The sequence below is a fragment of the Rhinoraja longicauda genome, chromosome 25, assembly GCF_053455715.1.
Source record: "Rhinoraja longicauda isolate Sanriku21f chromosome 25, sRhiLon1.1, whole genome shotgun sequence".
Classification (NCBI taxonomy): domain Eukaryota; kingdom Metazoa; phylum Chordata; class Chondrichthyes; order Rajiformes; family Arhynchobatidae; genus Rhinoraja; species Rhinoraja longicauda.
This window is the reverse complement of record NC_135977.1, coordinates 13,908,839-13,923,184: the sequence shown is the minus strand read 5'-3', so window position 1 is coordinate 13,923,184 and position 14,346 is coordinate 13,908,839. Positions and strand designations below refer to the sequence as shown.

The following is a 14,346-nucleotide window of genomic DNA, read 5'->3' as shown; positions in this document are numbered from 1 at the left end:
TGAAAGCTGCCTGATTTGCTGAGTTTTTCCAGCATCTTCTGTTTCCGTTGTTTGGAGATCTAACCTTCGGATTCTGAGGTGGGCGTGCTTAATACTGAACCAACCTACGCTTCCAACATGAAGCTGGATCAACTCTCTGTGTGTGTGTGTGTGTGTGTGTGTGTGTGTGTGTGTGGTCTTTTAAACACTCCTGTGCAGTGTGGAGCCGGCTGTGAAGTACAAGCCTGTGTTTCCTCTGCAGGGCCCTCGGGCGAAGCCATCCAGATCCACCACCAGACCCGGCAGCATATGGCGGAGCTTCAGGGCAGCGGTGCCCGCGATGCCACGCACACCTCGGCAGAGCTGCTGGAGCTGGCCTATCATGAAGCCACGGGCAGGTAGGCATGAAGGCTAAGCAGTGCCCCTGTGCACCAGAGGCTGCAGTCACATTGCAGGCTCCCAGCCACAGCAGCATCACTGTGACTGAACATCAACAACCTTTTTTGGTGCCCTTGGAGTTCAACCACATCTCATCATGCTGCGAGCTGCACAAGAAGGTACCCTGCGGGCACTGTGTGGAGCGATAAAGCCAGAACAGGGCCGTGAGGGTTGTTGTTTAGGCTGTCCCACAGTTCCCTTACCCGAAGCTGCAGCTCCACAATCTCTCTTTTACTCTATACTGCGAGCAGCTTTCATTTATAACGTACTATGATAGTGGATGTTACTTCACTGTTTCCCTTCTGCACCCTTTCTACTCCTCTGCCCCCTCACCCTTTCTACCCCTCTGCCCCCTCACCCTTTGTCCAACCCCTCCATCATTCCTCCGCACCTCCTCTCTACCCCACTCCTCTGCCCTTCCCCACATCCTCACTGCTCTGCCCTTCCCATCTTCCTCACTCTTTTGCTCTTCTCCTTCCCTCACTCCCTCCCCACCGCCACTTCCTCTCTCCACCCTTCTTCCTCCACTCCCTGACTCCCATTCTCACGGTGGCGCGGCGGTAGAGTTGCTGCCTTACAATGCCAGAGACCTGGGTTCGATCCTGACTATGTACCGAGTTTGCATGTTCTCCCGGTGACCGCAAGGGTTTTCTCCAGGTGCTCCAGTTTCCTCCCACAATTGTAAATTGTCCCTGCTGTGTAGGATAGTGCCAGTATGTGGATCACTGGTCGGCGCGGACTCTGTGGGACGAAAAGCCTGTTTGCGCGTTGTATCTATAAACTACACTGAACGCTGTCTCTCCCAAGCGTCGCTGCACACGTGTTGGGATGTGGGATAACTCCAGTCTCCACTGCCCCCATTGGTGCAGCGTGGACACTCTGGTGTAAAATCCAGAGCCCCGACTGGACTTTAGTGAGCATCTGTTGTTTCAGTTTGGTCCATCCACTCTCCAGTGGCCTGACTGGAACCTCCTTTCACATCCTGATGCGTGCCTGCTTTCTCTTACAGGCGGGGTACAGCTCGCCAGACTGCCGATAACCTGTCTTTCCTGGGAAGTGCAGGAGCAGATGATTTTGCCAGCAGCCCAGCCAGCAGTCACAGTGCAGGTGAGAACAGACATGGTGTGGTGTATTTTTTTGTCCCTTGCGCACACTCTCTTTCTATCTGTCTTTCCCTCACTTTCACCCCTCTGCCCCACCTCTGTTCCCACCGTGCCCCCGACTGCCCCCTTATCCCACCCCCTCTGCCCCTGAGGGAGGCTGAATATTTCAGAAGGTATTAAGAAACTTCAGGTTTTACATAACCTTCATGACATAAAATGATTGAATGTTTTGTAAGTTTAATGATTGTAGAAAGTGCTTCGTCCTTGTGCAGAGATTGGCCACTGAGAAGTGGCTCATTACAATACCCTTGCATTTCATTGTATGCCTTATATGTGCTTGAAGACTCTGTACCTCCGATTGGAGAATGGCTTATTGCAAGATCACTGCTTGTTGCAGGGACGCCTCTGAACCAGACGTCATCCTACGAGACCTCCTCGACTGGCCGGGACCCAAGTGAGTCATGGAGGAGACAGCCCAAGTGTGGAGGGACTTGATGATGTCGAATGATGGAGTTGTGTTTGTCGAGGGTCGGGACAAGAGGAAGTAAATGGCAAAAAGAACTGGTAGTTATAGGAGTGTCCCACCAAGAGACTCTTTCCAGCTCTTGTGCATCTAGTTTCATTTATTGCATTTTGTCCCATCGTCTTCTTCCTCCAGCACCTGACCTATCTAGGGCCAAATTCGTAGCTTTCATCCTGTCCCATCCCCATCCTGCCCAGAGTCTGGTCTAAGCGAGGAACATAGAAAATGGAAGTAGGACCTCACCTTGTGTCTCAAATCTGCTCCAGCCTTCAATGTCATGGCCGCCTTGCCCACGTTTCCACCTGATCCCATTATCCACCGGTTCCCTTCAATCCAGAATCAATCTTAGCCTAATCTATTCAAAGAGTGACTGTCGACAGCCTTCTGAACTTGAGAACTCGAACACGGCACGGTGGCGCAGTGGTAGGGTTGCTGCCTTCCGGCACTAGGGACCCGGATTCGATCCTGACTATGGGTGCTTGTCAGTACGGAGTTTGTACATTCTTCCCATGTATAATTGTAAATTGTTTGTGGTGTGTAGGATAGTGCCAGTATACGAGGATCGCTGGTCGGCGTGGACCCGATGGGCCAAAGGGCTTGTTTCCGCGCTGCATCTCTAAACTAAACTAAACTCCAAGTGGTGCCACTTCTGCTCGTTGACAGACCAGTCCTTTTCCTTCGTCTCCAGAGCTCCAATGTACACTCATCTATTTTTTTTCCCCCTTGAGTTTTTGATTGAAAAATCAGTAAAAGGTGCAGATATTGGAAATCCAAAATAAAAACAGAAAATACTAGACATTCTCAGCAGGTCAGTGCATCTGTGGGAAGAGAAATAGAGTTAACCTTCCAGGTCAAAGACTCTTTGACCATTAGCATTAACTCTCTTTCTTCACAGATGTAGCCTGACTTGCTGAATGTTTTGAGCATTTTCTGTTTTTATTTCATTTATTGATAAAACATGCCTGATTTGTACAAAGCAATTGAATGCTTTTGCAGTAGTTCTGCATAAAACGCAGCAGAGTACAGCACATGAGCAGGCCCTTTAATGAGTAAACAATACGTCAAACTGCCTTAGCATATTAGTATACTGTATGCCACATTGATCTCACTTCTCCTTATGTTTCTCATTGGTGAAATCAAATGCAAAGAACTTGTTTAGTACCTTGCCTATATCCTCTTACTCCATGCAAAAATGTTCTCCTTTATCCTTGAGAGATCCTACCTTCTTGCTAGTTACCCTCTTGTTTGTAATGCACGTTATAAAAGCCTTCGGATTTTCTTTAGTTAGTCTTTCTTGCCAATGACATTTCATGGCCTCTTTTGGCCATTCTAATTCCATTTGATCTTTTTCTTGCTTGCTTTATATCCCTCAAAGGCCCTGTCTAATTTTATCTTCATAAACCTTACACGTGCATCCTTTTTGTTTTTGCCCAACCAAAAGCCCTTTCAAAAGAGATGCTGCTCTGTTTAAGCTGAGAATGGGCTGATTTTAGCAACGCATGGTCCTTTGACTTCCCCAAGAAAGCCTTGGCAATTGCCAGAGCCCTTTAGTCTTGTAACCATGACGGTGATACCACAAAGGCTCAACCTGAGAATTGTATGATGGCATCACAGACTGTTGCAATGCTGTACATGAAGTACTGGGTCAGAATGTCCACGCTGCTGGTGGGTTTCCATCATGTTGAGATGCGCACCATTGATCAAAAGGTCATGAGGAATAGTAGAATTAGGCCATTTGGCCCATCAAGTCTACTCCGCCATTCAATCATGGTTGATCTATCTCTCCCTCCTAACCCCATTCATCTGCCTTCTCCCCATAACCTCTGGCACCTGTACTAATCAAGAATCTATCTATCTCCGCCTTAAAAATATCTACTGATGGTGGCCTCCACAGCCTTCTGTGGCAAAGAATTCCCACAGATTCACCACCCTCTGACTAAAGAAATTTCTCCTCATCTCCTTCCTAAAAGAACGTCCTTTAATTCTGAGGCAATGACCTCTAGTCCTAGACTCTCCCACCAGTGGAAACATCCTCTCCATGTCCTCTCTATTGTCTACTGCTAATGTCTGAGAATATCTCTCAGAACACACAGAATAGATGCTTTCCAATATGAAAGAGAATCTCCGAGAAGAACCCATGTAAAAGAATATAAAAACTCCACAGATTCACCACCCTCTGACTAGAGAACGTCCTTTAATTGAGGCTATGATCTCTAGTCCTAGACTCTCCCACTCTCTACATCCACTCTATTCATGCCTTTCATTATTCTGGATGTTTCAATGAGGTCCCCCCCTCATTCTTCTAAACTCCAGCGAGTACAGGTCCAGTGCCGACAAACGCTCATCATAGGTTAACACACCAGAGAGTGATGGCATCTCTTGTGCCCCACACCATCTCAGCTCTTTAATTCCACACCTCATTGGGCCTTCACTAATTGGTTCTGAGATCCTTCTGCATGGTGCACACTTGATTTTCTTCATCCGGCTGCTCGTGACATGTGAATTTCTGCTTGTATCAATACCAGACATTGTTAGAGAGGTATCCCGTGCTGGTGGTGCAAGAGGGTGGCGTGATCCGAACCATAAATCCCAATGTGTCAGTTCCATCCATGTTCACGTTCTTAAAAATTATAATCCAAAGGCTTTGACCATGACCTGATGAATGAAGGCGCAGGTGGGTGTATCCCATGTCCACACAGCCAAGTGGTCAGAGTGTAACCGTGGCCAGCCACGCCTGAGTTGGTATGTGTGTGAAGCATGAAGCTTTGAACCGGCCACACAATTGCTCAGCCTGGTGCCGAGCCCACACTTCCCAGCGTTTAGTTTAATTTAGTTTGGAGATACAGAGTGGAAATACAGTGATACAGTGGGCCCTTCGACCCACCAAGTCTGCACCGACCAGCGATCCACATACAATAGCACTATCCGACACACTTGGGACAATTTACAATTTTAAATCAAAGCCAATAAACCTAGAGACCTGTACGTCTTTGGAGTGGTGGGAGGAAACAGGAGCACCAGGGAAAACCCACGCGGTCACGGGGAGAATGTACAACCTCTGTGCAGACAGCACCCATAGTCAAGATCGATCCAGGGTCTGTGGTGCTGTAAAGCAGCAGCTCTATCACTGCGCCACCATGCCACCCCAGGGGGCAATGTCGGATATTCAGTTCAAAGAAAAGAGCAATATAGAGGAAACTGCAAAACAAAATGGATAGCCCAGGCGGAGAATTTATAAATGTTTTATTTTCATTCATTGTCGGTTGTCATGTCTAGTCAGATTATGTCTTGTATCTTACTTACAGATTTTCGTCAAGTAGTGCCTAATGTCACTAAAAATTGTGCACAGTGTGTTTGCTATTTCTAATTTTCTTTCTTCTGATACAGCCAAGCTCTCTCACTGGTCTGGCTCCAGGCACAGAGGAAGGGCATAGTGGTTATTGAGAGAGTGCAGAAGATTGGATAGATGGGGCTTGTTGTCACTGGAATGTAAGAGACTGAGGGGGTGACCTTGTGGACGTTTATATGATAGATGGGACTGATAGTATTGTTCACAAGGTAGGGGAGTTTAAAACTAGAGGGCACAGGATTAAGGTGAGAGGGGTAAAATTTGAAGGGCAGGTTTCTCACACAGGGTGATGGGTACATGGAACAAAGTGCCAGAGGAGGTGGTAGGGCAGGCACAGTTACAATGTTTATGTTAGCGAATGGTATGTTGGCATTCATAGCAAGAGGATTTGAGTATAGGAGCAGAGAGGTTCTGCTGCAGTTGTACAGGGCCTTGGTGAGACAGCACCTGGAGTATTGTGTACAGTTTTGGTCTCCTAATCTGAGGAAAAACATTCTAGCCTTAGAGGGAGTACACAGAAGGTTCACCAAATTGATCCCTGGGATGGCAGGACTTTCATATGAAGAAAGACTGGATAGACTCGGCTTGTACTCGCTGGAATTTAGAAGACTGAGGGGGGATCTTATTGAAACATATAAAGTTCTTAAGGGGTTGGAGATGCTAGATGCGGGAAGATTGTTCCCGATGTTGGGGAAGTCCAGAACCAGGGGTCACAGCTTAAGGATAAGGGGGAAGTCTTTTAGGACCGAGATGAGAAAACATTTCTTCACACAGAGAGTGGTGAGTCTGTGGAATTCTCTGCCACAGAAGGTAGTTGAGGCCAGTTCATTGGCTATATTTAAGAGGGAGTTAGATGTGGCCCTTGTGGCTAAAGGGATCAGGGGGTATGGAGAGAAGGCAGGTACAGGTTACTGAGCTGGATGATCAGCCATGATCATATTGAATGGCGGTGCAGGCTCGAAGGGCCGAATGGCCTACTCCTGCACCTATTTTCTATGTTCTAAAAGACATCTGGACAGGTACTTGGGTTTGAATGTTTCTCAGGGATAAGGACCAAACTGAAGCAAATGGGATTAGCCTAAGTAGGCATCTAGGCAGGCATGGACGAGGTGGGTTGGAGGGCCTGTTTCTGTGCCGTATGACCCTTTTACTTATGGTCCCAGAGCTGCCACTGGGGGCAGGCTTAAGGATTGAGAAGGGTTGTGGGCGTTTGTGGGGATGGGCGTTAGGCTGTGGGAAGGAGATCAGCCAGATCGGCAGACCCTGACTGCTCTCCAGTGTGTGCATTTAGGGCAGTGAATCTGTGGGAGTACCAGGCCGTTACAATCAGACTCAACCGGTCACCATGACCTCAGTGAGAGTGCTGAGTGAATTCTGGGTTTCAGTGAGGGTTCAGAAGATTCACTAAATTGCTCCAGAATTGGGACAATAGTTTTGTGGATAGATTTGGGCAAACATGGAATGTTTGCAGCATGGAATGGGCTCATCGGGTCCATAAAACCTCTATTCAGTTTAAACTGACTGATAGTTACTGGGTTTGGGAGAATTCCAGGTTGTTTTCTTGGAGTACTTTGCTGGCATGGGCTGTTCAGACTTGCTGGATGGGAGTGGAGATTTGACCAAGATTCTGCAGCCGGTTCATGACCATGGAACAGAAAGCCAGTGAGAGATGTAGCTTGAGAAAAGGGGAAGACAAATCTAACTGACAAACCAGGTGCACTTGGCCTGAACATTTCTAAAACTAAATGTAACAAATAACAAAGACCAGATGCATGGACTATGTCTTAACTCCAACATAATCTTATGTGGTCTAACGTAAGCAGCACTCAGGGCCAGATATTTGTTACTTGATTAACAATTTAAACATTTGTTTGCTGATATCGACCGAGAGAAGCTTCTATGTAACTCCTGGTGCAGCAGGAGGAACAAAGCAAGGTTCTCTGAGGGATAATGTTAGAATTTGCAGGATTTCGTACTGTTTTTATTTTACTTCCCACTTTGATTTGTGCTCTTATTTTTTTGTTCCCCTGTTCCTGCTCTGAGACTTAGTGGCATGGTATGTGATTCTGCTCCTTCGCCTGCCTGTATTACGTATGTGTTGAATGCAGCATTCACAGTTAAACCTCACTTTACCTAGTGACCCCAATCCTGCTAATTTTTAACAATGGATGAACAATATGATCAATAAACAAATGATCCCTTCCCCTGTTTTGCAAACTACCCATTTAATTTATGTACTTAATAGTCACTAATGTGTTACCTTTGTGTTGTGATATTGCTGTCAAATTTTGCATAATATAAATGCATGTTAAATTTGGATACAGGAATTTTTTTAACAGCTAATTTTTATTTTTCTCTTTTCACTCTTCCTTTCTGCTCAATCAATGGCTTTATTTTCCACCCCTCCCCACCCTTCCTCTCGTGGGAATTTGGTGTCCAATTGATTTTCTGACTGGCTGAAGTTCTGATGCTGTCTGCTCCTCCTGTAGTGCCAAGTTTCTGTTGCACAGTGGGTGTTGACTGGAAGTCTCTCACCACACCTGCCTGCTTGCCACTCACTACAGACTACTTCCCAGACCGGCAGAGCTTACAGAACGACTACACAGAAGGCTGTTACGATCTCCTCCCAGAGACTGATGTTGACAGGTATGGAATACATTCTTCCCCTTCTTTAAATTTGGCTTTGGAGTTACTGCTGTCGGCAGGGGAGAGACTGGCAGATATCGGGCGGGGTGTAACGACACGGACAATGTGTCTGGGGAGTGGGTGCGTCATTAAGAAAAGGGCCTGGACTGTTGCTTGAGGTTTAACGTAATGTAGCAGTTACTGTTGGTAATTATTATCTCTGCATCACAAATTGAATTACGGCACTTGTGTGTCTGGTTAATCTGGGAATGCAAAAAATAAATGCAGTATTTGGATTCCTGATATTGGATACTTATTGTATCTGTGTTCCAGTGTCAAGTTAATTCGCTGGAGTTTGGATCTTAAAATGCAAAACTTACAGCAAAGGGAGAACACATTTGGTGTGTAACGTCAGGGGGGTTCAAGGAGACACCTTGACCTACAAGCTGGAGATCCCCAAAGTCAAATTGGTTTAATAGCAAAAGAGCTCGAACAGAATCAGAACAATACCATCAAATTCTTGGCCACGCGAAAGAATTGGCCAAACCCATTTAAACTCAAGCGGATGGTCAGCCTAAACTCCGCGGGCTGAAGGGCCTGTTTTTGTGCTCTATGGTTCTATATTAAAAGTAACCACTTCACTCCCACAACTGGATCAGGTTAAAATGTTATTTAATTTGTAAGGGACTGTATGTAGAAGCTTGGTGTGATGCCAGCTCCTTACCAATGAGATGTGTGGCTTTAAACCATAAAATGTAGAAATGGGATGGTGAAAATAGGGTGGGGTATTGGGGTGCGATACAGATATAACAGAGCTCGTACTGAAGGTGGTGTGTACTGACGACTGACAACTGGTTGGGTGGAGTATGGATTGGATGTAGTATGTGATTTTCACAAATGTAATAATTCTACACTAGCTCAGTAGCTCGTGCCACTGAATGGTCTGCTTTATGCTACAAATACCACCAAAATTCCTGCTTTCAGCAGAGTGAAGACAAATGAGCTGACCTGCCTGATGTGTTTACAATCTGGGGGGGGGGTGGATCTTGGCAGGGAAAACTGTCTGAGACCACAGTTTCAGTGTTTGCAGGTGATGATGAACCAGGAGCTCCAGTTCACTCCAGCAGATGGCAGCGATGTATCAGCTTCTGACAGCCAAGTGAGGGGGGGGGGGGGGGGGTTGGGGTTGGAAGTAATTTTGAGGCTTCATTTTAAAATGAGAATGCACCGCATTTGAAGCAAATGATGTGACATCTGTTCATATATCTGATTCTATGGTGTATTGGGGGCAGATCTTCACACCTCACTCTTCAGGATTGAAGGATCTCCAGGCTTGTATACACTGGAATTTAGAAGGATGAGAGGGGATCTTATCGAAACGTATAAGATTATTAAGGGGTTGGACACGTTAGAGGCAGGAAACATGTTCCCAGTGTTGGGGGAGTCCAGAACAAGGGGGCACAGTTTAAGAATAAGGGGTAGGCCATTTAGAACGGAGATGAGGAAAAACGTTTTCAATCAGAGAGTTGTGAATCTGTGGAATTCTCTGCCTCAGAAGGCAGTGGAGGCCAATTCTCCAAATGCATTCAAGAGAGAGCTAGATAGAGCTCTTAAGGATAGCGGAGTCAGGAGGTATGGGGAGAAGGCAGGAACGGGGTACTGATGGAGAATGATCAGCCATGATCACATTGAATGGCGGTGCTGGCTCGAAGGGCCGAATGGCCTCCTCCTGCACCTATTGTCTATTGTCTATTCATTGCGATCTTACCTGCGCTTTGAATGTCCCATACCTCAGCCGGTTCTGGACAGAGTCTGCTGCCTTCTGCACATTCCTGTCAACACCCGCCCGCAGCCAGTAAAATTCTCCCTCCTGAGCAAAGTCTCTTGACAAAGGCAGCCTGTGCAGGTATGGTCAAATCCTCCCAGTATGTTGATCATGTTTACCAAAACCTTGCAGATCCTCAGAGTAACAGCCTGTCCTTCACATTGGCATATTTGTCCTGTGCTTCTGAGAGGGGAGCTGAGCACCGCGTTTTATAATCTGCGACAGCCTCTGGGATCGAGCATCAATTTGGAGCCTGTGCCGTCAGTGAGTGTGTGGCCCCATTCACACCTCACTCCATTACAAGCAATGAGGGTTGGGAAGACCAGTCACTGTTGTGCAGAGACTGGAGCTCCAGCCTGTCAAATATACCGAAGATAGACAAAATACTGGAGGAACTCAGCGGGACATACAGTATCTCTGGATAGAAGGAATGGGTGATGTTTCGGGTTCCACGGCAGGGATATCCCCATGCACACTGCCATGCAAACAGCAGTCCCCGTCATCGTGGGTTAAATTAAATCCTGACGGCAATGCTCCAGGCAGCCAGGGTTCACTTTCTTGCCTTTCACTCTTGCAGGGGGAGGGTTGAATCACTCGTGTCCCGAGAGCACCCATGAGAGAGGCAGGCGCTTGTTCAGCAGCAGCTGCAGCACTTTGATGCACCTCAGCAGCTTTATATTAAGAGCAGTTCACCACCCTGTCTGTTCCCGCTGGATATTTGCTGATATGTTGGCAGAAGTTGGATGACTTGTGCTTTATAATGAAGTAGGGAGCAGTCATCGAGACCCACAGCACAGAAACAGGCCCTTTGGCCCATCATGTCCATGTTGAGCCCACTGTGCTTCAACCTACTGTGCTGTCTCTAATCTGCTTGACTGTGGCTGCATCAAAGAGATAGAAGGGGGGGGGGAGGGGGGGAGGGGGGGGGGAGGAGGCACCTCAGTCCCAGCTGTAGCTTTGACCAGTGACCGGGGGTGTCTAAACCAAGGTCCTCATGGTGCAATGCCACCGCCTGTGGAATCTCCCTCCAGTGCATCTGCTGCTTCCAGTGAGGAAGGGTTACACTTTCCCCAGATGTGCACCCGGCAATTTCTCATGAACACACAGTCGTCCGTAGCTTGCTGCCCTTCCGCCCCTGGTGACCGTGAGGGGTGAGACAATGGCGGCACCTGGTCTACGAGAGGTGGTGCAGAAGCAAGGGTTCGCACACCACCAGCCCCAGGCTTCGTTGCACAGCAGTCGCGTTTGCGGTGCTCACCTGTGGATGAGGGTTTCCAACTCCCTGAGTTTGAAGAGGAGGAGGTGACCAAAGTAGCAGAAGTGCTTTGTGACGGACCGTGGCATCCCGGGTTGGTGGGCCGTACAACACTACAGCGGGTCCAACCACCGTCCTGGGGAATCTGACGCAGTCATGTGGGTCAGTGTCAATGGAGAGGAAACGGCAGGCCAACAATGAGCAGGAGGGCTTCCTTGATCCTGGAAACTAGCGGGTGGGCAGGCTCGGCGATGGAGCTCACAGAGAGGAGACTCATTCAGACGAGATAACAGCAAAGAATGAAAGATTGGCAATGGTTTTAGTTTAGTTTTTTGTTGTGTACCACGATGCAGTGCTATCCGGGTAAATCGCACCATACATACGTATATCAGGTAGTGCAAAATAAAAAAATATAGTGCAAAATATAGTGTTGTAGCTACAGGGTGGATGGGCTTTTTGATCAGGGAGGGCATAACTCTGGGGCACAATATTCCAAATGCCATCTAACCAAAGTCCTATAAGGTGGTGTAAAGAGCTTGGATGGGGTGGAATTTGTTAAATGTGTCTACAACAACTTCCTTAATCAATACAAGGTAGATTGAAGGGTCTATTTCTGTGCTGTTCGACTCTGACTGCATGACGGGAGAGGGAGATGAGAACAGAATGTGACTGATCCTTGATGATGGCTGCTTTCTTGAGGCAGCATGGAGAGAGTGAGGATGGGGTATAAGAAAATAACTGCAGATGCTAGTACAAATCGAAGGTATTTATTCACAAAATGCTGGAGTAACTCAGCAGGTCAGGCAGCATCTCGGGAGAGAAGGAATGGGTGACGTTTCAGGTCGAGACCATTCAGTCTGAATGGTCTCGACCCGAAACATCACCCATTCCTTCTCTCCCGAGATGCTGCCTGACCTGCTGAGTTACTCCAGCATTTTGTGAATAAATACCTTGGAGTGAGGATGGAGTTGATAATGAGGTGGGGGAGGAGGCTCATTCATGTGTTGGACTGGGCCACATCCATAACTGTGCAATCACAAGGGATTGATCACAAATGTGGAGCAGAATCAGCAACAAAGCCGTGGGGTTGCTGGCAGAGTGGAGGACTGGTGGGATGATGCATTCAGGCAGATTAGAGAGGCTGGAGGGCCACTGTGCTTATGATGTTATGGAAAGTGCTATATAAATGTCAGCCTTTGCTGTCAGCGGACGTGGAGGGCTAGTGGTCTTACTGCCTCTGCTCTAGGAAGCCAGCCAGGCCCAGCCCAGGGCATTGCTGCTGAGTGCTCCGTGCCCTTGAGAGCGTGAATCTCCTTGTGGGTGAATTGCCCAGCAGTTTTCTCCTTGCCCAGGGTTGTGGCTTCCCACCCTCTTGTTGGTGCAGGTGGGGCAAGCCTTGGGGAGGGGGAGAGGGTGAAGCATTTTCTGATCTATTTATTCTGGTCACTCCAGGAGAGATGAGGATGGGCCAATAATGTCTGCCCAGCAGGTGTTTGAGGAGTTTATTTGCCAGCGGCTCATGCAGGGCTACCAGATCATCGTGCAGCCCAAGAAGAAGCTGACTACCACGGCTGCCCCGGCCCCCCTCAGCAGCAGCCCCCTCTACACACGAGGTAAGGAGCTTCACTGACATGGTGATGCGCCTCACCTGTGGTTCACCAAGGTAAGACTGTCTATTGAGGTGGAGCAACAAAAGCTCGGTCCCGGCCACTGTGGAACAGTTCACCGTTGGCAGATTCTCTCGCCTCTCCACAGATCTCTGGGGGCAGGCAGGAGAAGTGAGTTGGTGCGGGTTGCAGCTCCACTGACCACACTACTGAGAAGCCTGTAGAAGTGTGAAGAAGGGTCTCGACCCGAAACGTCACCCATTCCTTCTCTCCCGAGATGCTGCCTGACCCGCTGAATTACTCCAGCATTTTGTGTCTAGCCTGTAGATGGTCATCAGTTGAGCGAGCAGGCAAAGCATTGCTGATTGATGGGGTGTCGAAGTCAGCTTATAATCATACAGTGGAAACGGAGTCTTGTAATATTTTTTAGGCAGACGTGACAAGATTCTTGAATTTCAAGGGGTGAAAGGTTACTGCAGCTAGATGGAATTGGATCAGCCACAGTCTCTGATAGAATGGACTTGAGAGGCTGAATGTCTACCTCCTCCCATTGGATCAGTGTATCAGGTAAAGATGTTGACAGAAAGTGCCCACCATTGGTAAGCCTCGAGCTGAGGTCCAGTCTGGTCCAGGACTGGGGTGCTGAGACAGTGTTCTGTCCTTTGGCTGCAGGTTATAGAAGCTGTCAGTAAATTCACGCCTTAGTTCCACTTAGTTCCTCCCCGCACTGACCCATCTCCAGCAGCTTGAGCATCAGAAACCAGCAGCGTTTTCTGGCAGTAGCCAAGTTACTTCACCCCTTGCAGGTCAATGTTCTGGTCTCATGGCATCACTACTGTAATGATCTTAACTCCTCGTCTGATTCCAGATATTGCAGAGAAGAATAACTTCACTTTAGAGTGATAAAGAAGGCATTTGGTATGCTTGCCTTCATTGGTCAAGGCATTGAGTATAAGTGTCAGGAACGCTTGATGCAGCTTGATATGGCTTAGTTGGGCTGGATTTGGAGTATTGCATGCAATTCTGGTTGCATCATTACTGAATGATGTGGAGGCTTAGGAAAGGATGCAGATGAGCTTTACCAGAATGATGCCTGGATTTGAGCAGACTAGCTATTAGCTACAAGGAGAGTTTGGAAACACTTTTCTATTGTTTTCTCTGGAACATCCAAGGTTGAGGTAAGACCTGATAGATGTATATAAAATTATGAAAGACATAAATAGGGTAGACGGTCAGAACGTTTCTCACAAGGTGGGAAATACTAGGGGGTATAGTTGTAAAGGTGAGAAGGGCAAAGTTTAAAGGAGATATGCGGGGCAAGTGTTTTTACACAGAACGTGCTAGATGCCTGGAATGCACTGCCAGGGGTGGTAATGGTGGAGGCAGGAAAGATAGTGGCACGTAAGATGCTTTTGGATAGGCACATGGATATGCTGAGAATGGAGGGAAATGGATCATGTGCAGGCAGCTAAATATTTGTCTTGGCATATTGTTCGGAGCAGAACATTGTGGGCTGATGGGCCCGTTTCTATGCTATACTGTTCAATGGTCTATTTCAGCCACACAGAGTGAAAATCAAGTGCTTCCCTGTCGGGGACAACATAGCGCCCTGTAACCCAATTTGAGTCGATCTCTCTCGCTA

General features: G+C 47.6%; 1 protein-coding gene across 8 annotated transcripts in view; it reads left to right on the top strand.

Annotated features, from left to right (window-relative positions):
• Nucleotides 1-14,346, top strand: part of depdc5 (DEP domain containing 5, GATOR1 subcomplex subunit) — an 84,236-nt gene that overhangs the window by 34,408 nt on the left and 35,482 nt on the right. For 5 of the 8 annotated variants that reach the window (XM_078421291.1, XM_078421294.1, XM_078421290.1 and 2 more), the window contains 5 exons: nt 242-377; nt 1,427-1,524; nt 1,864-1,974; nt 7,855-8,038; nt 12,550-12,710. In XM_078421291.1, the coding sequence (XP_078277417.1) occupies nt 242-377; nt 1,427-1,524; nt 1,864-1,974; nt 7,855-8,038; nt 12,550-12,710 (690 nt within the window). The remainder of the gene's footprint in view (nt 1-241; nt 378-1,426; nt 1,525-1,863; nt 1,975-7,854; nt 8,039-12,549; nt 12,711-14,346) is intronic. The other 3 variants (XM_078421296.1, XM_078421293.1, XM_078421292.1) reach the window with 3 other exon arrangements.